Genomic DNA, 21,193 nt, shown 5'->3' on the forward strand with positions numbered 1-21,193 from the left:
GTTTGTAACTTGGACGGGGAGCTGGGGGGGGTGGTTTCTGCCCATCACCCCACAGGGGGGCAGCAGCCCTGTACCCCCCCCAATAAACCTCTTGCTGCTCCCAGTGGTGCCTGCCGCCTTCTTGGGGGGATGCGGGAGGGGCGCAGGGGTCACCCCAAGTGCTGGGGCACGTCCTGGGGGCACCCACTTTTGCCCCCCACCCCCCATTTGATGGGGAGCCTTGCGGGGGGGCTTTGGCCATAGCTGCTCTCTCCACCTCCCCCGTGCACCCAGCAGCAGGGGACCCTGGGGGGGTTGCAAGGTGCCTCCCCCCGGCGCGGGCTGCCCTTGGGGGGCCAAAGCATTCACTGAATGAGTAACGGAGGCCCCCTCTGGGCTTGGCCTGAGATTTGGGGCAAAAAAACAGCTTAATGGGGCCAGGGTGGATCCCCAAGTCCAGCGGCCAGGGGCTGGGTGGGCTCGGGGGGGCCCGGGGGAGTCAGGCCATGCTGCTGGTGGAGCAGGGGGTGCTCTGGGTGCTGCCGATGCTATGGTTGGTGCTGCTGCTCTCCGAGGCCGGCGCCGTGCTGGAAACCGGCTGCAGTTTGGAGATGGGACCTGGCTCCCACCACGGGGCCGGGGGGAGAAACACCAAGGGGAAACCAGACTCAGGGTGGCCGACAGTGGCCATGGCTTGTCCCCACGGGACCTTCTAGCCCGCATGCACGAACCCTCCCGGATTGCTCCCCAGCCGGCCCCTGAGCCCCCGGAATGGAGATGGGCATGGGGGACCATGGTGGCAGCGGGAACAGGAGGGAGGGCAGGTGGCAGGGGGGATCCCAGGGTAGCAGGGGGGACCCTGGGGAGCCGTGGCCACCCTGAGCGGGGTTATTCCCCTGCGGCAGTGCCAGGAGGGCCGTACGGATGATGGCAACGCAGCAGCCTGGTCCCTGGCTCACCTGGGGACCTTGGCCAGGGGGCTTTGGGCCAGGGGGGGGACAGGGGCAACCCAGCAAGGAACATGCATGTGCCCCCCCCCCCATCCCACCACGGGGGTCCCCAGGGGCGGTGGATACTCACGGGTGTGCGAGTAGATGTACCAGAGCCCGGCGGTGAGGAGCGCCCCGATGAGGAAGGCACCGAAGGTGATGCCCAGGACGGCGGCCAGCCCCAGCCCGCGGTCTGCGGGAGGACGAGGCTGTCAGCACCGCCACGCTGGGGGGGGTCCCCTTCCCACCCCCATTCCTGCCCTGGCCCCCTCCCCTGCCCCAAACTCACTGTTGGGCAGCTGCCAGCTGTCCTTCACCGTCACCTCCAGGACCTTCTCGAAGATGGTGTTGTTCTGCAGAGGTGGAGGTTGGGGTGAGAGGGGGGACACCTGCACCCCGGCAGGGGGGCAGGGCTGGGAACCCCCAGGCTCTCTGGGGACCGGGGATGCTGCTCCCAGCCCAGCTCCGCCACTCGGCGATGCGGGACAAACCCGTCAGGTGCCGCTGCCGATGGTAGGGACCAGCATGGCGGCATCGCGGGGTGGGGGGGTTACTCACGCTGACCTGCAAACCGGCCTTGCACTTGAGGGTGGCGGAGAAGGGGACGCGCCTGCCCTCGGGGACAGTGTAGGTGAAACGGAAGCGCCAGACCTTCCTCCCGCGGCTGCTGGGGGGACCCTCCAGCACGGCCACCCCTGCACCACGCGCCTCCCCGCCCTGCACCAGCAGCACCGGCTCCCGCCCCGGCGCTGCCAGCCAGCACTCCTTCAGCTGCAGGTCGGCCGGGTGGTCTTCCCACTGCATGGACGCCTGCCGCGGGAGGAGAGAGGGGACACCGTCAGGTTCGCTGGCCCGGGGACAGCTGGAGCCCCCCAGCCCGGGCGCCGAGCCGGTGGCGGTACCTGCACGAAGGCCTCCTTGTTGACCTCCAGCTCCGTCTGCGGTGCCTCAAAGGCGGCGGTGGGGAAGAGGCGCAGGAAGAGCTCCCGCGGGATCTTGCACTGGAAGGCCACCTGCAAGCAGGGACGATGCTAAGGCCACCCCAACCCACACCCCCCCTCCCACCCCCCCAGTGCCCAGCACCCAGCAGACGGTGGCACCAGCACCCTTCTCCCGTGGTCCCACCCCTGGACCTGCTGGGAAACCCGGCTCTTACCCGCACGCTCCGGAGCGCTGCGCCCTTGGCCAGGTTGAGGATGAGCTGTGAGAAGGTGGGGAAGGTTGGGTCAGCCAAGCGGTCCCCACTGCTGGGGTCTGTTGTCCCCGATGGGATGGGATGGGGCAGGGCTCAGCCCTGGGCTGCAGCGGGATATTTCCAGCCATGCAAAAGCAAGGAGGTCCCCGGGGAGAAGCCCCACCGGGCATCACTGAAGCCCCCATGGGGCATCAGCAGGGTGGGGGACGTTGCCCCGGCCAGCGCCTCCTCACCTCGTTGGTGGCATGGTCCCTGCCCTCCAGCGAGGTGCCGCAGTGGCTGAGGGGGGTTTTCAGCATGAAGTGAGTGGCGTTTTTCTCTGCCTGGCAGCTGATGTCCCGCAGGGTGATGTTCACCACATCCTTGATGAGCTGGGAGAAAAGCACCCGGTGGTCACCCACCGGCTGGGGACAGCCCCGTGCCACTCGCCCCGAGCACCCAGAGCAGGATGTGATCTCCCCTGGGCGATGCTGGTGGGCATGGGGACCCCCCCACCCTCCTCACCTCCAGGTAGGACCTGGCGATGACGATCTCCATGGTTTCATCCGTGCACTTCCAGGGCTCGAGCGTGAACAGCAGCGCATGGGGCAGCGACTTGGTGGTGGGGAGCGGGGGGGTGGGCGTTGCAGGCACCCTCCTGACCGCCTCTGTGGGATGGGGAGACGGGGACGGGCTGAGTGGGGGCAGCGGGACACCCATCCCACCCAGCCCTGGGGCACCAGGGGCCTCACCGTGCTCCTGGATCTCCAGGCTGATGCGGGTGCTGGCGGGGATGGCGGAGTAGGAGGCGATGACGCTGTAGTTCTTCTCGAAGGCTTTGGCGACCAGGCCCCACTCCGTGTCCGGCAGGAGCTCCCCAGGGAGCAGCAGCGAGGAGATGGGTGTGATCTTGTAGTTCCCAGAGACCTACGGCGGGGGGGCAGCATGGGGGGGGCTGAGCGGGGACAGGGACAGCTGGGGATGCTCAAGGCAGGGATGGCTTCTGGGTTTGTCCCCATGAGGAGGGCTTGCAGCGAGGGGACTGCCGCCTTCCCATGCCCTGTGTCCCCAGGTGCCCTCCTGCCACCCACCCCGTGCCACCGACATCTCTTGGGCATCTGGCGGCCCCCTTGGCAGGGGCTGGGGACACACACACGCACACGTCCCGCTCAGCCCTACCAGGAACTGGATGTGGCAGTTGTTGACAGAGAGGGACCAGGTGAGGTTGGCCCGGCTCTGCAGGATGAGGATCTGGTTGCTCACTGGTCTCTCGGGACAGCTCAGGGACAGGTTCACCTCCGTGATGGGGGAGCTGCAAAACCATGAGATTCCCCCCCCCAGCATCAGCATCCCACACCGGCGGGTCCCATACCCTCCTTGGGATGTGGGGGCCTCTGCCTGTGAGACACCCCAACTCCTTCCCGAGCATATCCAAGCATGTCCCACCCTCCCGCCACCCCTGCGTGCCCCACCGCCGGCACTGTGCGGTACCTGGGCTCAGGCTGCAGGCGGATGATGTGGGCGGCCCTGGTGCTCTGGGTGTCCCCGCGCGAGCAGCCCTTCACCCCGTGGAAGAAGACCTCCGTCTCGAGGTGCAGCGCGGCATTGAAGTGCTCCTGGGGGATGCAGTCCGGGGGGCTGCCGGTGTCTGCAGAGGCAGGGCGGGGGGGGTCACCAGAGCCAAACCAGGCTCGGCGAGTGGAGAGATGCTCAGGGCTGGGGCATCAGTCCTCATAGCATCTCCCCTGGGACCGTGCTTTGCCCCAGCGGGTTGTCACCCTTCAGGAGCAGGAAGAGCATCGCTGCCCTCCCCGGCCCCCCAGCACCAGCCCCCGGCCCCACGCACCTTCTCCCAGGCGGAGCTGGACCCAGCGGGGGTCCCGCAGCTCGCTGTAGGATGTGATGCCCCCGTAGGTGCCCTGAGCCCAGGCCAGCAGCTGCCCCTTGCCGGTGGCCGCGGGTGGCTCGGGGTCCAGTGCTGCGGTGGTCCCTGGGATGAGGTGGGCGTCCTGCGGGGCAAGCGGCAGCGTGAGCCGGGGGCGGGGAACAAGGCGCATCCCTCCCTGGTGCGGGCTGGCGTGGGGAAAGTGTGGAAAACCTTTCCCCCCGCATGGAGGATGCGGGCGTAAAGCTAAGCCAGGTGGACACCCCTGGAGCCCCGGCTCCATTGTGGCTGGGGGTCACCCCAGATGAACGGGATTTTTTGGGGCCACAGGCTGGGAGTGGCGTGGGCGGCTGGCGGCACGCAGAGAGCTCGGCCCACTTTATTATTAGCCACAAACAAAGCAGGAGATTTATTTTGCTAACAAAGCGCCCGGCCCCGGCTCAGCTCGCTGGAGCCAAACCCCGTCCCTGACCTTCCTCCCGCCGGCTGGAGGAAACGGGAGCTTTTTCCAGCCCTGTGCGTCATTCCCTGCCCAGCCAGCCCCGTGCTCAGCACCACCGGCAGCAGCCAGGCGCGTCCCCTCCTCCCCGGGTCACCGCGAGCATCGTGTCTGGGGATGGGGGGACCGGTCTCCTCCAGGGACCCCCTCTAAACATCTCCAGGGATGGCCCCAGCCCTGCTGCCCCCCGGGGCTGCGGCACTCACGGTGCGGATGAGCAGGTCCGGACATGAGGAGGTGACGGTGGCTGAGCAGCGGCTGCACAGGAGGACGAGCACCACTGACCGGGTGCAGCCACCAACGGTTCGCGGTGTGAGGGACACCTTCAGCGGGACGGCAGAGACCTGGCGGGGGGAAAGGGGAGAGTGTCACCACTGCGGCCACTGAGCTCCAACTGCCGTCACCTCCTTGGCTGCCCCCCGGCCACCCCACCTGCCCCCAGAGCCAGAGGCAGCAGGGAGAGCCCTCGGGCTGGCCCTGAGCACAAGCCATGCAGGATGCAGCCGTGGCCAGGTTTAGGGGGCAGGCTGGGGGATGCAGAGATGCCACGTGGATGTGTACCCACACCGGGGGGGGGGCAAACACCCCCTGGCTCCCCCGAGCAAGGGACCAGGGCATCCCCACCTCGGGGACGGTGGCATCCCCACACTGGGGTCCAGGGCACTCCCCTACTGGGGTCCAGGCACCCCGCCTTGGGGACTGGGGCATCTTTGCATCAGGGACGGGGTAATCTCTGCACTGGGCACCAGGGTGTCACCCCATTGCAGACTGGGGTGTCCCCACGCCAGGGACTGGGGCATCCCTATATCAGCAACCAGAGCATCCTCACACTGGGGACTGGGGTGTCCCCCACTGAAGACCGGCGCTTCCCCACCCCAGGCACCGGGACATCCTCCCGTGGGTCTCCGAGCCCCATCCCAGCACCGTGCAGCCGCTCCAGGCTCGGGACCGGCTGTACCGGTGCGCAGGGATGCCGGGGGCACAGCAGTGGCATGCACGGCTCCCCATGGCCGGCACTGCCCGGTGGCCTCCAGCCGGAAATGTGGCTGGGGAAGCCGAAACGCCAGGCGCTAAGTTTGGCAACCACCGCCTGAATCACCGCTTGCAAAGTGCTGAGCCAGGCGGCGGGCAGGGAAAACCAGCCAGGGACCAGGGGGGTGGAGGCAGCTGCCAGTGCCGGGCATGGGGCCGGCAGGACAGGGCCATGGGCATCCTGGCCTGGCTGTGGCCCCATGGCAAGCGTGGGTGGCCAAGGACCCCGGGTGGCCCCGGGTGTCAAGGAGGAGCCAGCAGCTGTTTTTCCTGCCGCGTGTTTTGCGGCGCTCCATTGTTTGGCTGCGCGAGCGGCGGGAGCCTCGCCGCTGCCCCGCCACTGCCTTTCAGTTTATTTTTTTCTTTTTCTTTTTTTTTTTTTTTTTTCATCGTGGGGAGCTGCTTATAGAAAGCGGCTTCCAGTAATTCTTCTATAAGTGGAGCCATGTCTCTGCCCGGCTCCCCCTGCGCACCACGGGGCTTGGTGCCGCAGCCATGACATCAGTGCATGTCCCCTGCCGCCACTGGTGACAACCCCAGGGCACCCCTGGCCCCGGTGCTTACCCACACACCGGGGTGCCAGGGCTAGGTCACACCGGGCTGGGGCAGAGGGGCCGTTGCAAAACCCACCCTCCCCAGCGGCTCCCGGCACAGCTCCTGCCTCCCCCTGAAAAGCAGAACTGGGAGAGCTGGGAGGCAGCGGGGGGGGGAGCATGGCGCCGGCCGGCCCAGGGCTGGGCCAAAATTGGTTGCTGGGTTTGCCAGGGCCCAGCTGGCACGAAGGGAGCTGGGCCATGCTGCAGAGCAGCCGTGCAAACCCATGTGCTGGTGCAAACCCACCCAACAGTGCCAACCAGTACCAGCGCCAGCCGGGGATGCAGCCCCAGCCTTGCTGCTGCTCTGCGCCCATCCTCACCCGAAAAATGCCCGTGGCACCCATAATGTGGTTATCGCCCCTGGGCAGGCCGTGCCAACGCTGGCGGCCAGGTTTCCGCTCGCTTGGCCACCTTCAAGTGACGTGTCTCCCTCCATCCCTCCCTCCATCCCTCCCTCCCCGATGTGGTCCCCATCGGGTGCCCACGGCTCTGCCCTGCTCCTGAGCCGTGACCAGGCCACCTCCCCCGGGAAACAGGAGTTCCTGGGACATCCAGCACAGGGACAGCCCTGGCAGCGTGGGCTGTTAGAGAAGTTGCCTCTAAAGACTTTAAATCCCCATCGGGGCCAGAGACACCCGCGGCTGTGCGGGGAGGGGAAGCTCGGCGAAGGCGCAATGGAAGAGGTTAATCCGGGTCCTCTCGCTGCGCCTTAGTTAGAGGAAACAGCTTGGACCACCGGGACGCACTGCCCAGCGGGGACAGTGCCGGGGTGACAGTGCCGAGGTGATAGTGCCGGGGTGACGCGCAGGGGCCCCACTTGCTCACCTTGGACCACTCAACGCTGAGGACGTGGACTTCATGGTCGGTGCCCAGAGAGCTGCTGCTGATGCAGCCCCGCGGCACCGTGCTGGTGGCATAGGACAGGGTGATGGGCGGCTCCGCTGTCACCGGCTGCAGGTCGCAGCCCTCGGCTCTCCCAGGGTCTGGGAGGAAAACAAGAGACCGTCAGTCCCCGCCGCACAGATGTGGGGTGACACGACATGGGGAGGGGACATGATGCGGGAGGGGGCTGCATTGCAATGCCAGCCCCGGTGCTGCCCCCAGCACGGTGTCACCACGGCCCCACCGCCGGCACAGCGCCCGCGGGACCATCTGCTACGTGTTTGCTCTGGACTTGCCTGCTGCCGCTGGCCCATTAACGCAATCACGTTAATGACCCTCGGATCCGGGCTGGAAAAATCCACTGTCCCTGCTCGGCACTGCCGCGTGCCAAAACTCGCACGCGGCTGCACCGAATGCTCGGGCAGTGGCGGAAGCCCCCCTGCGTCCCCCGTGCCGCAGGAAAGCGGGAAGCTCAGGTATGGAAATGGCCGTAAAGCTCATCCTCTGCGGGTGCCGAGGCGTGAGCTTCGCCCCATCCCAAACCCCCGTGTAGCGCACGAGCGAGCGGGGCGAGCGGTGGCTGCCAAGGGAAATCCTGAGTGCAAACAGCCGTTTGAAGGTCTGATCCTGTAAATCCTCGTTTGCCGCGGCCATTTCCTCTGCCCTAGGCAGCCCTGCCGCAGCCGGGCTGTCCTCGAGCTGGCCCCTGTGCCGGGAGGTGCCCTGGGGACCTGCTTGCACCCATGGGCGCCCCTTGCAAGGGGCTGGGCAGGACGGAGCCCCACTGCCATGGCTGGGGGCTCCCCATGGGTACACGGTGCCTGGGGCGCTGTATTTGCTTTGGAGGTGGCCACTGAGCTCTGTCCCTTCCTATCCCATCCTTTCCCATCCGTGGTGGCTCCAGCCACCGCACTGGGAGGTGACCGGACCCCGCACCAGGGCCAGTCCGTGGGGATCGGGGCCAGCGGGTGTGATGCTCCGGGTGTCGAGGCTTCGGGTGTCGAGGCAGCTGACAAAAAGCCACCCATGCCACGTCGTGCCCATCACATCGTCCCCGGCCCGCATCTCACCGTCGTGGTGGCATGGCCGCAGTGGTGGGGTCACAGCACAGACCCCCCTGGTGACGCTGCCACGGGCCCACCTATTGTCCGGCGCTTCCTCCCCCCCGGCGCAGCAGCCGTGTGGCCGGCAGCATCGGGAGGAAGATAAACAGCAGCTTATCTGGGCGCCGCAGGCTGCGTCCCTCTTCCCCTCCGCTCCTGCCCCGACGGCACCGGGCACAGCCGTGCGGCCCCCAGCATCACCGGGCAGAGGACGGGCAGCTCGTCACACCTCCGGCAGCATCCCACGGGGAGGTCAGGCAGGGCCGGGGGACCGTGGCCAGGCTCGCCCCTGGCACAGGGCAGGGATGCCAGCGGAGGGGGACGAGGGGCAGTGGTGCCAGCCGGGCACCATCAGTCCCTGGGGAAGGCAGCGGGCTCCAGCATTATGTCAGGATCAGATAAGGGGGCTCAGCTGGGCCGCCCGGGGAGATCAGATAAGGGCACTGTTATTTTTGTACTCCGGGAAAGGGAAAAAAAATTAAAAAGGAAGAAAGAAAGAAAATCCACTTTATGTTTTTCCAGCCGCCCGCCCTCTCCTTCACTCCAGCGTGGCCGAGACCAGGGAGCGGGGAAGGTGCCGCCGCGGTTCCCCGGCGGGTCTGGGGTCAGGAGAGCAATGCCTGTTTTTTTGGGAGCAGATCAAAGGCCCCGGGTGGAGAGCAACACCCAGGGGTGCCGGGCTGGGGGGTGTGGGGCCGGGGTGGCTCCGGCGGCGCAGGATGCCCCATGGGATGGGCAGCGCCACTCCGGCATCCCGGCATCCGGCTCTGCCGCCTCGGCACTTGTGTAACGAGCTGGCTGGTCTCAGCCCGGGTCAGGAATGGGGATGGACGCTGTGCTGCAAACTTGAAGTGGGGGTTGTCACCCCCCGAGCCACCGCTGGCTGTTGGACTATGCAGAGGTGGCATCGGGGCTCAGATAAGGGGGCAGATGGGACCAAGCTTTGGGGCTGACGCAGGCCACATCATTCCTGCCCCTAAATCAGCCGGGCGCTGAGCAGCCTCTCCCCAGGGATGGGAAGGGACGACCCAGCACCGTGCTCACCCCGCGGGGAGCAGCATCAGTCCCTGCCAGGGGAGCACAAAGCCCCCTGCCCCTGGAAGCCTGCCCGTGCCTGCGAGGCCCCGCGGCACTGCGCCCACCATGGGCACCCCCCCCCGACACTGCGCCCGCCATGGGCACCCTCAGCCCCCCGGGTCGCTGCAGGGGAGAGACAGCAGCTGGACAGGACATGGCCCGTGTGGCACAGCTAGGCAGGACGGGGACCATATGGCACAGCTCCTTGGGACAGAGACCATATGGCACAGCTATATAGGACAGGGACGATATTGTGCAGTCACATAGGATGGGGACCATATAGCACAGCTGCATAGGTTGGGGGTAGTACGGTATAGATGAATAGGACATGGTCTATATGGAAGAGCTACACAGGTCAGGGACCATACAGGCACAGTCATATATGACAGGGACTGTATAGCTCAGTTACGCAGGACAGGGACAGCAGTTGCAGTTACGTAGGGCAGGGACCGTATGGCACAGCTACATAGGCTAAGGACCATATAGCACAGTTAGGACAAGGAGTGCATTACACAGCTACATAGGACAGGGACAGTACGGCATAGCTATGTAGGATGGGGACTGTATAGGACAACTACGTAGGATGGGGACTATATAGTACAGCTAAATAGGACAGGGACCATACGGCACAGCTACTGAGGATGGGGACCATACAGCATAGCTACATAGGACTCAGCCCATATAGCACACCCCTATAGGATGGAGACTGTATGGGACAAACAGAAAGTACACAGACTGTACGGCACAGCTACGCAGGACAGAGGTGACATTGCGCAGCTGTGTAGGAGGGGGAGCAGATGGCACAGCTACGTGGAATAGGGACTATACATCACATATATGGAGGACAGGGCCTCTGTTGCACAACTACATGGGATGCAGACCATATGGCACAGCTACAGGATGGGGACTGTATGGCACAGCTACATAGGACACAGACCATATGGCACAGCTATAGGATGGGGACTGTATGGCACAGCTACATAGGACACAGACCTTACTGCACATCTGCGTAGGATGGGGACCACATGGCACAGTCACAGGATGGGGACTGTATGGCACAGCTACGGAGGGCACAGACCTTATGGCACAGCTACAGGATGGGGACTGTACCACACAGCTACGGAGGACACAGAACTTACTCTACATCTGCGTAGGATGGGGACCGCATGGCACAGCCAGAGGATGGGGACTGTATGGCACAGCTACGGGAGACAGGGACCTTATGGCACAGCTATACAGGATGAGGACTGTATGGCACAGCTATGGGGGACACGGCCCGTATGGCACAGCCTCACCGGGCAGGGATCGCCTGGCACAGGTACTGGGCAGTGACCGGGGGTGACAGCAGGCAGGGAGCGGGCACCGGGCCTGGCAGCGGGGACGCCCCAGCAGCACCCACGGGCGCTGGGCCGGGAGGGACCGACCCAGCCGGGACAGGCAGCGCTGCTGGCCCTGGCCTCCCCGGGCTGCCGCTGCTGTCCCAGTTCCCTTTCCCTCTGCCGGTGGGTTGCGTCCCCATGTCCCCCAGCTCCCTGCCCTCCGTCCGTGACGGGTGTCCCGGGGCATGTCCTCTGTTGAAATCCCCCTGTGCCTTCGCAGGGACCTCGGGGTGGCTTTAGAGCTTCCCTGCCCGACTGCTCTGGAGGCGAACGAGCCCCCAGCTCCGTCCCCACGGCCCATGCGGGACTTTACGGGGTTTTTTCCCATTCCTCGCCCCTGGCTCCCGGTCGACCCCACACACCCTTCAGTGCTGGGAGGCCATGGAAGCCGCCACGGAAGCCACCCCAGAGTCCCCGGGTGCCGTTGCCCAACAGCGGTGCCTTCGACACCTCCCGAGCCCCGGTGACGCAGCCTGGATTTCGGGGGTCCCGGGGAGCAGCAGGGACGCGCTCCGTGTCCCCCACCCGAGGCTGGGGGGGGGTGGTTTGTCCCTCCCCACCCCCGGGGCTCTCCCCCAACCCCTTCTCTCCCGGGGGAAAGGGGGGTGGGGGTGTCCCGGGGGTGACACCGCCCGTGCCGGCACAGCCGGGACCCCTTCGGCCGCGGAGCCGCTGCCCCCCGCGGAGCCAGACCTCCCCCAGCCCGGGCCGCTCCGGGACGGAGTCACTGGCGGGTCCCGCAGGCGGTGCCGTCCCGGGGGTCCCATCCCGGGGTGTGTCCCCCCCCCAGCCCCACTCACCCGGGCGGCCGAGCACAGCCAGCAGCAGGGGCAGGAGCGGGGCGGCGCGGGGGCCCATGTCCGCCTGCGGCCGCTCCCCGGGAGCCAGCGCCGAGTGCCGGGCGGCGGCGGCGGCAGGAAACCGACTCCCTTCGGAGGAGGGTCCGCGGGCGGCGCGGCTCCGCGCCGGGAGGAAATGCCGCTGGCGGCGCTGGGGCCGTGCCGGCGGCGGGGGGGCGGCGGCAGCTGCCCGCAACGGGGCGGGGAGGGGGGACCCCCCCGGGAGGCGCCGTGCCTCAGTTTCCCCACAGCGCGGTGCAGGACATCACCTCCGGGGGGGGGGCACAGGCACTCGGGGGCGGGTGTCCCCAGGGACCCTCCTGGGCTGGCACTGGTGGGGGGTGGGTGGGACGCAGGGGTTTGGAAGGACCCCCCCAAATCCACCCCTGTACACTGCTGCAGCACAGCCCGACCCGCACGGCGAGGAGGGGCTGTCCTACAGCAATGGGGACAGGGGCAGCCCCAGGTGATGGGGACCAGGGCTGCCCCACGGCACCCCGACACTCAGCCCACATTGCTCCCAGCCAGCACCCCGGCAGGGTCACCATGTCACAGGCCCATGACTGTCCCACGGTCCTGGGTGCCCACTCTGGGGCCACGGGGCAGATGGAGGGGCCGTGGCACAGCCGCCTGCCTTGCCTGTACCCTTGGCCAGGCCACAGCCAGGGACTGCCTGGACATCCCTGCCTGGCAGGGGGGTCTGGGGTTCGGAGGTCCCCCAGGCCAGCCCTGCCTGGGCGAGGGGATCACAGCAAAGCCCCGCTGAGGCGGGAGCCATGGGGTGGCTGGGGGCACCCGGGGGACCACTCCTGCACCCCTGCCCCATTCCTCCCGCACGTGCCAGCGGCTACTGCCCACGGGGAGAGTAACAGTGGGGCTGGGAGCAGGGAGCCCCGTGACAGGGGTGGGCACAGGCCCCCGGGGGTGGTCTCCATCCTGAGCCATGGCCACGGGCAGGGGGACGGCTTGGGGACCTGGCAGGGAAGCCAGCAAGGCCTGTCCCCACCAGCCAGGATGTCCCGAGAGATGTCCCTGACCCTGGGGTGAGCAGCAGACATCTCCCATGACAGAGCACTGCCATCTCCTGGGGACCACGGGGACGGGTGCTCGCCCGGGGATGGGGACCAGGGCCAGGCACAGGCACCCCTGCTCTCCCACACCCCTCGCCCCGCAGTGATGTCGCAGGGCGACGAGCAAGAGGCCCTCGGCGCTGGGCCCCTGGGATGGCGGTGGCTGCAGGGTGACAGATGGGAGGGTGGCTGTGACTGCGGGGTGGCTGTGACTGCGGGGTGGCCATGCGTGCGGTCCCATGCGCCCTGTTCAGCCCCAGCACAGCACCTTCCCCCCCCTGCAGCTTATGGGGTGGCCTCGGGCTTTCCAGCCGGAGGAAAAGCATCTAAAGACCCATCACCAAGCACCGAGGGGCCGTGCTGGGGAGGAGGGCAGGGTGCCTGGTCCCGCTGGGCACCATGGTGTCCCCCCTCCCCACCCTACCACCCTGTTTACCACCTGGGGAAACTGAGGCATGCCCACAGCACACCCAAAGAGGGCTGGATGCACAAGGGAGACGGGTGACCCTGCTCCTCGCTGCACGGCTGTAGTGTCCCAAACCACCCCTCCTTCCTGTCCCCTCATCCCCACCGGCACAAGGTGGGCACCCACCAGCCCCAGCCGGGGCCGGATGGCTGCATCCTTCCCACCCGGCCGCCCAGCTGCCTCCCCGCAGCGCCCCGGGCTCTGCTGCTGGATCCTTTGCCCCCCGGGCACAGGACTGACGTCGGAGCCTGGCGGGTTTGGATTTTCTTCTTGGGGATTTTTGTTTTTTCCCGCTCGCTTCCTTCCTCCGCTCCGGCCCCGCGGCCTCGGCTGCCCCCAGCGCTGCCATCCCCCCCGGCCCCCCCAGCCCCCTGGCTCCGTGCCCAGCTCCCAGCAGCCTGAAAGTGAGTGGTCGGGGGCCCTGCCGGGGTTGTGGCTCCACTGCCTCCTGCCCTCACCGTGGCTGGGTAAACCCCGGCCCCAAGCCCCGCCGCAGCCCCCCTGCCGTAGTGTCGTGCCTGGGCAGCTCTTCGGGGCCTGGGGAGCCCCCAAATCCCCATCCCCCACACCAGCACCTCCAACTGTCTGTCTGCTAGGGCCCTGCGACTCACCCCCCATGAGGACCCCCACCCTGTCCCCCACAAGGACACCCACGCTGGTGGCTGGGCCCGGCTGGGTGTCCCCAGCGCACCCCTCAGCCCCCGGGGACAAGGCTGCATCCCAGGCTGAGAGGTGGCACCGATGGCAGCGGGCGCCCAGGCGCAGGGGGGCAGGGAGCACCCTGCTCCCGGGCGTTGTGCCACCCCAAAACACCACATTGCAGCCACCGCGTACCCCAAAAAACCCTGCCAGCCAAAAGAAACAAGGAAATGCCAAGGCATGAAAGTGGTGGAAATCCCCATCCTGGCATGGCTGGGCCCATGGCAGGGTCCGAATCCGGCTGCCCCCAGCTCCTGGAGGGGAAGGGATGGACATGCAGGACAGGGCTCAGACGCTGCCCGCGTCTCCGGGGGGACACCCAGAGCACAAGGGGGTTCAGCAAGAGGGATGGGATCAGGGCGAGCAGGACTGGCTGTAGGATGCGGCCGCAGCCTCCCCGCAGGCTATAGATTGGGAAGCCGGGGCAAGCGGCCGGGATGCTCCCTCCCTTCCTCCGAGCGCAGCATCCCGCTGCCCTGGTGGGATAAACACCCGCTTCCTGCCCTTAATCAGCTCCAGAGGGGTTGGGGGGGGGGGGACGGGACGACAAGGGGGAGAAAAAAAAAAATCTCTGGAAAGAAAAACTCATTTCCTGCGACAGAAGAAAAAGATAAAGTCTGGACTCATTAAAGTGAACTTTACTGGGGAGAGACGGGAAAGAGCCAAACACAATGTCCTTGAAATTTCCTCCGCGCGGCTCCGTCCACGAAAACAGGATAAAGCCGCTTCCGCTGTCTCTGCCGGAGTGTGCTGGGGGGGGTTGGGGGGAGCGGGGCCGGGGGTCGGCTACAGCCTGTCGAGGTGGGAGCAGACCTGCTGGAAAACCTCCTCCACGGAGCCCTCGGCGTTGAGCTGGGTGCAGAGGGGTTAGCTGGGGGGATCACCTGAGGGGACGGTGCGGCCGGAGCTCTTCCAGGGATGGATTTTGGCCGCAGGCGGAGAAATTGGGGCCAATTTAGGGTAAAAGGGTGCAGGGCCATCCTTGGAGGGGGTCTCTGTATCGGGAACCGGAGGGTCCAGCCGGCTCCAAGGGGTCAAGCCCACCCCAAACGAGCTAGGATTGAGTTTTTCCCCCTTCCCTCATCATCCCCTTCCATCATTTCCCCTCCCCTGGGACCCTGAGCCACGGGGCTGGAGGGTGCCAGCGTTGGCCACGTCCCCGCTTACCTGGCGGACGATGCCTCTGCTCTTGTAGAAGGCAATGACGGGCTCAGTGGCCTTGTAGTAGGTCTCCAAACGCTTCTTGATGGTCTCCTCGTTGTCATCCACCCGCCCGCTGGTCTCACCCCGCTTCAGCAGGCGTTTCACCATTGTCTCCTTCCCTGCGTCCACGTAGAGCAGCAGCGTGGGGGGGGCAATCTGTGGGCAGGGGGGACATTGTCGTCACCATGCCGAGCCGGCATGGGTCCTGTTTGCTTTGGGGAGATGGTGGCGATAAGCATGGGGGTCACAGATGTCCCCACACCATCCTCTGCCTTCCTCCGCATGGGTCTAGGGGCCACTGGGCCACTGGTGGCCCCCAGACCCATGCAGGGGGAGGCACAGGGACACCGTGGCCAAGCCCTGGCTCTCTGCCATCACCATCACGCCAGCACTGTGGTCATCCTCTGAGGACACCCCGGAGAGATGTCCCCCTCCACCGTGCTCTGGGTGCAGGCTGTCCCCAAGGCAGGGGGACCTGCTGGCTGGGACGGTGCCCAGTTTAGACCCTGTTGGGATGGGATCTTTGCTGGGATGGGGAGGCTGGGCTGCTGCTGGCACCATGGAGACCCTCTGCATGGATGGTGGGTGGCGTGGCGTGGCGTGGCATGGCATGGCATGGCGTCAGCCCTCACCTTCTTCTCAAACTCCTCTCCCTGCTTCACCTCGCGGGGGTAGCCATCGATGAGGAAGCCCTTGGACACGTCCGCTTTGGCCACCATGGCGTCCCGCAGCATGTCCAGCACCGTGTCCTGGGGAGGAGGGAACAGGGCTGCCAGGGCTGATGTGGGACAACGTGGCCCCCCCAGCACCCAGCGCGCCCAATCCTTGCTGCAAACCCCTCCAGGGGTGGCAAGGACGGAGGCATCCCTGGGCCATGTGCCAACCTTCACCGTGGCGTCTGGTGTCCCCACAGCCACCCCTGCCTGCACGCCCCACTGTGCCACAGCCGGCGGCCCATGTGGACTCACCAGGGGCACCAGCTCGCCCTTCTCCATGATGGCCTGCAGCTTCTTGCCCCGCTCCGAGCCTGAGCTGACCTCCGCCCGCAGCAGGTCCCCCGTGGACAGGTGGGTGTAGCCATACTTCTGCACGATCTTCTCACACTGGGTCCCCTTCCCTGAGCCAGGGCCACCTGCAAGTCACACGAGGGCCACATGTGCCCCAAGCCATGGGTAAGGAGCTGGAGGGGTACATGGAAGCAGCAGCACAGACCCACAGGAGACCCCAGAGCCTGGTGAGATGGGGGACAGCATCCCCAAGCCCAGCACCTGGTGGCACCCAGGGTGTCACCACCCCATCAGCACCCAGGACATCACTGTCCCATTGGCACCTGGCCATCACCACCTCATCAGCACCGAGGACATCACCACTGCCTGACGGCACCCAGGACATCACCCCCAGGTGTTTACTGTCACATCGCCCTAGATGCTGCCACCCTATGCCCAGCCAGAGGTGCCCTCCTGGTCCCGACATACCCCACCACGGCCCTGAGGAAGCCAGGCTGGAGCCACGGCCACCCCACAGTGCCTGGGGACAGCCGAGGTCCCACAGCCTCCAGCCTTGGCTCCCCAGCCCTGGGCACTGGCTGCTCCCCGCAGCCCCCCAACCCTGGAGGCACGGGGACAGGGGGCCGCGCTGTGGCCTTGACCCTGCCGGTGGCAGGACCCATACAGCAACTTACCCACCACGAAGATGATTTTGTGGTGCTTGAGTTTTTCTGGAGAAGAGAAAGAAAAAAAAACAATTATCAAAAGCCAGAAAGCCCGCTGGGGAGTGAGGTGTCCCCGGGGGGTGCCAGATCTGGGGCAGGCACCCCCGGGGATGGAGGGGACCAATCCCAGAGCCCTGGGGGGGGAAGGTGGAGAGGGAAGCAGCCGCGTGTCCCCCTCGTCCTCGTCACCTGGGCAGGTCGAGACGGCCGGGCTGGACATGGCTGAGCACAAAGACCCCATGGTGCCTCGGCCGCGGGGCTAGAATCCCACTGCCACATGGTGTCCTGGAGACGGTCACTGTCCACAGCTCCACTGCGGGCGAGGACCGGCCACATCCGTCCATGCGGCCACCTTGTCACCCTGGTGGGCTAACGGGGGCTGTGGCAGGCTCAGCTTGGCATGGCCACCTCGAGCGCCTGATGTGACTGACCCGTGTCGGTCCCTGGGCCTGGTGGCGGACGTGCAGGTGGCACTAACCATCCTGTCCCCTGCCGAGCACCCAGGCGCAGGGTCCTGCACCACCTGCGGGATCCGGCCCAGCCACGGCGCAGGGCGATGCCGGGGTGCGATGCCGCGGGGCGAGGCAGAACTAAAAATAAAGCCGAGCTGCTCTGGGGCCGCTTTCCCATCTCCTGATTACAGCCGGCTGAAATTTCAACTCCTCCGGCACCTGGCGATCCCTGGGGCTGGGGACAGAGCCAAGCGGCTGGTGGGGACCGAGGGGACATGGGGTACATGGGGGGCTGGAGGGATGTGGGGGATGGACAGAGGGGAGGGATGTTTGGGGGGACATACGGGAGGGATGGAAGGGGGATGGAGAGGAGGGATGTAAAGGGGACCGAGGGGATGCGTGTAAGGGGGATGGATTTAGGGGGGACGGATACAAGGGGGATGCAGGGGGGATGGATGCAGGGGGGACAAAGGGGTGGACACAGGGGGGACAAAGAGGACGGACGCAAAGCAGATGGATGCAGGAGGGATGGACGCAAGGCGGACGGAGCACTCACCTGTCGACATGCTGCCGCGGTCCAGGCACAGGAGCGCTTCAGGCTGCAAGGGAAGAAGAGCAGGATGAACAACTCAGCACGGAGGGGACATGGGGTCCCCAAGGCTGGGGTCTGGGGAGACAAGGGCTCTCCCTTCCCTGCCATGCCGGTGCCCAGCTCCATGGCCAAGCCGGGGTTGGGTCTTCTGCCCCGCCAACGGCCCAACCCCCGGCTTGGCCCTAAAACAGGGAGCTGGGGACCTCTGCTCCCACGGCCATCACCTGCCTGGCTCCCGGCAGCCACCCACCCATCCGGCTGCGGTGAGGGCTTCCCCATGCCAGGTGACGCATGGTGACGTTACCGGCTTCCTCCCCTGCCCTGACCACATCCCTGTGCCTGGGGTGCTACCTGCCAGCCGGAAACCGGCTTGGGTTGACCGGTGTCACCAGGACACCGAGTGATGGAGGCAGCATCTCCCCAGCTCCCCATAGGCTTTTTTTTTTTGGGGGGTGCCCTAAGGGGGGGCTTGCAGCATCCCATTGCACCCCCATCACCTCGGGGGGGAGTTTGGCCACCCTGCCTGCCCGCACCCAGCCCCGCAGCACCCGACCTGCTTGGCCACAGCGCGTCACCCCAAACCGGCTGGACGGGGTGCTGGGATGGTGCTGCTTCCCGCAGCCAAACGAGCTGGCGGCCGCTGACGAGGTCGAGTTACAGCCGGGAAAGGGCAGGGGCTAAGTATGGCTGGGCTGAAACCGGCACTGGGTCACGTCCCACCTGCGCTGCGGGGCCGAAGACCTGGGATGGCCCCCGTGGCGTCTGGGTGCTCCGGTCCTGCACCGGGAGGGTGCAGGACCCCCGGGGTCCCTAATTGTGGGGGGTGCTGAGCCCTAGGACTGCTGACACCGACCTTGGTGGGGCCACGGGGGGCTGGGGGCAGCCCTGGCTCTCGGTGCAGGCTCAGGGCCTGATCCAGCACAGCGCTGGGCCCATGGGTGCAGGGTGCGGGTGATGTGGAGGTGCGTGGCCCTGAGGAGGTGGGGAGTGGGTGCCGACCGGGGAGCCCAGCGGGTCGGGGCTGGGGAGGGGGCTGGGTGGGGGGTGCAGTGTTGCCTGGGACTCCCCAACAAAGGCCATCACGAGATGCATCCCAGGGTGCTCCCACCAACCTCACCCCCCGCCAGCTCCAACCCACCCGTCCCCCACCCCCACCCATCGGCATCCAGCTCCCCCGCCGGGACCCCAGACCCAGGACTGGGCTGCTCCAGCACCCCTGCAACCCCTCCAGCACCCCCTGCAAGCCCCCAGCACCCATGCAATGGCTCCAGCACCCATGCAAGCCCCCAGCACCCATGCAATGGCTCCAGCACCCATGCAATGGCTCCAGCACCCATGCAAGCCCCCCAGCACCCATGCAATGGCTCCAGCACCCATGCAAGCCCCCCAGCACCCATGCAATGGCTCCAGCACCCATGCAAGCCCCCAGCACCCCTGCAATGGCTCCAGCACCCCTGCAATGGCTCCAGCACCCCTGCAAGCCCCCCAGCACCCATGCAATGGCTCCAGCACCCCTGCAAGCCCCCCAGCACCCATGCAATGCTTCCAGCGCCCATGCAAGTGCCTCAGCACCAATGCCCCCAGCACCCCATGCAAACCCCCCGCACCCCTGCAGCGCTCCCCGTTCCCAGCCGGTGCTGCCAGCCCCCCCGGGGGCAGGGGCCGGCCGGGCAGCACCGGGCCCCCCATGAGCCCCCCCCAAACGCCGATGCCGCAGTGAACCCCCCCCCTCCGCCAAAGCCGGGGCCGGGAGGGGCTGCGGCACCGGGACCCCCGGGGCCGGGGGGACACCGGGGGGACACACCGGGGGGACACACCGGGGGACACTGACCTCTGGGCGCGGGCCGGGGCCGGGCAGCTGCCTGCGGTCCTGCCCGGCGATTTTTACCGCTATATATAGATCGCTGCGCCGCGGTGCATGCCGGGAGCGGGTCTCTGCCGCCCAGCGGGCAGGCGACGGGCAGGGGACGGGCAGGGGACGGGCAGGGAACCGGCGCCGCCCCCCGCAGCATCGGTCCTCCCGGCGGGGGGGGCTGGGGGAAGGGGTGCGGTTAACCCCGGCACGGCCGAGGGGTGCGGGCCCCCCCCGGGGGGGGGGGCTGCGCTGCGCCGGCGTCGCCCCCCCCGCCCCCCCCCCGTGCCTCAGTTTCCCCATCTGCGTGGGGAGCCTCCACCCTGCTGGACTTGGGGTCCCCGAGGTATCCCCGGGGCTCCCCGCGCCTCCTCTCCCGGCTCCTCGGAGGGGACAGCTGTCCCCACCCCTGTCCCCATGTCCCCGTCCCCCCACAGCACCCCGGCTGGCACCCCCACCCTGCCAAACCTGGGCGGGGGGGGGGGGGTAAAGCCCCGGGGGTGCAGTGGCCTTACCTGCCTTTCCTCCTCCTCCTCCGTGGCTGCAGAGTCCTCATCCCAAGGCCCCGGGACCCCAGGGCAGCTGGCTGGGGGTGACACGAGTTGGGGAGGTCTCAGCTGCCACCTGCTCCAGGGCAGGCGGGGGGGATGGCTCACAGCTGGGGCTGTCCGGCCGCCGGACACGGGTCCCACCCGGACACACCGGTCCCCTTCCCGCATCCCCCTGAGCGCCCAGGGCCAGCACCGCTGTGGGCTGGGGGTCCCGAGACCCCCTGCGATGGCACGGCCGGCACCCGCTGCCCAGCCCCAAAAACTCAGCCCAGAGCCAGGGCCCAAGGCAACAGACTGCAGCAATATTTATTCCTGTACAAACCATTACAAAACGCAGGCGCCCCGCAGCGTCCCCCAGCACTGCGATGGGGACGGGCCACAGCCAGAGGGAAACTGAGGCACAGAGCCCTGCCAGGGCTCAGCACCCAAACACACCGTATTTAGCTATTTTCCCCAAACCCACTTCTCTGCTGCTGAGAAATTAATAAAAAAAATCCTCCCCCAGCCACAAGGTGCCAAGGGCCACTGCCAGCCCCCCCGCTATGTGCTCACTTCTAAATAGTTTATAAGCGGTTAATAAATGATGAGGAGCCAGCCGCAGGCTGCTGCCGGGCCCCTTCGTTACCACTGATGAGCAGCCCCCGCTTGCTCCTTCGGCCTGGAAACCCAAATACAAACCCTGGGACCAGAAGTGGGGAGGCAAAAACAGAAGCCCCCCAAAATCCCATCGCTCGGTTAGAAAAGGTTTTGACAGTGTGGGTGTGGGGTGCAGCGGTGCTGGGAGGGGCTAGGTGTTTTTGGGGTGCTGGGGCACTGAGGGTGGCTGTGTCCCACCGAAAACTGTGGGGTTCTGCTGAGGGAAGGATGCCTGTGCACTGGGATTGGGGTGCTGGGGACGGCAGAGGGGGGCTGAGCCCCAAGATGAAGTCCCCCCACCCAGGGGGTTGGGGAAAACAGTCTCTGCGGTAGCCCCAAAAGTGATGCAACCCCAAACCGAGCTGAGGGGACCCGGCACCCCCCCATGCGCTCGCAGGGGCTGCTACGCGCCTGGACCAGGATCGGCAGGATCTCACCCCCGTGCCTCCTACCCACGGAGGAGGGGGACACCCCAAACCCTGCACTCACCACCTGGCCCCCCCAAAAAACAGCTCAAAACCCAACAC

At 66.8% G+C, this 21,193-nt stretch overlaps 2 protein-coding genes across 3 annotated transcripts; both read right to left on the minus strand.

Moving 5' to 3' along the window:
- On the minus strand, window positions 1-11,565 carry ENG (endoglin). The gene is made up of 15 exons (XM_072883204.1): window positions 11,396-11,565; window positions 6,980-7,137; window positions 4,733-4,870; window positions 3,989-4,151; window positions 3,634-3,790; window positions 3,322-3,454; window positions 2,895-3,069; window positions 2,668-2,810; window positions 2,397-2,534; window positions 2,125-2,169; window positions 1,871-1,981; window positions 1,533-1,778; window positions 1,258-1,321; window positions 1,060-1,161; window positions 1-597 (listed from the first exon to the last, which is right to left on the minus strand). The coding sequence occupies exons 1-15, from the start codon at window positions 11,451-11,453 to the stop codon at window positions 479-481; spliced, it is 1,950 nt and encodes a 649-aa protein (XP_072739305.1). The 5' UTR covers window positions 11,454-11,565; the 3' UTR covers window positions 1-478.
- Window positions 11,566-14,287: 2,722 nt separating this feature from the next.
- AK1 (adenylate kinase 1) lies at window positions 14,288-21,112 on the minus strand. 2 transcript variants are annotated; one of them, XM_072883164.1, is made up of 7 exons: window positions 19,995-21,112; window positions 17,592-17,634; window positions 16,554-16,589; window positions 15,841-16,004; window positions 15,505-15,621; window positions 14,837-15,028; window positions 14,288-14,521 (listed from the first exon to the last, which is right to left on the minus strand). In XM_072883164.1, exons 1-7 carry the CDS (start codon window positions 20,196-20,198, stop codon window positions 14,456-14,458), a joined length of 822 nt encoding a protein of 273 aa, XP_072739265.1. In that variant the 5' UTR covers window positions 20,199-21,112; the 3' UTR covers window positions 14,288-14,455. The 2 variants fall into 2 exon arrangements, with proteins under 2 accessions (XP_072739265.1, XP_072739266.1); XM_072883165.1 differs by lacking the exon at window positions 19,995-21,112 and adding an exon at window positions 19,459-19,552.
- Window positions 21,113-21,193: the final 81 nt, after the last annotated feature.

Source organism: Ciconia boyciana, chromosome 18 (genome assembly GCF_034638445.1).
Source record: "Ciconia boyciana chromosome 18, ASM3463844v1, whole genome shotgun sequence".
NCBI lineage: Eukaryota > Metazoa > Chordata > Aves > Ciconiiformes > Ciconiidae > Ciconia > Ciconia boyciana.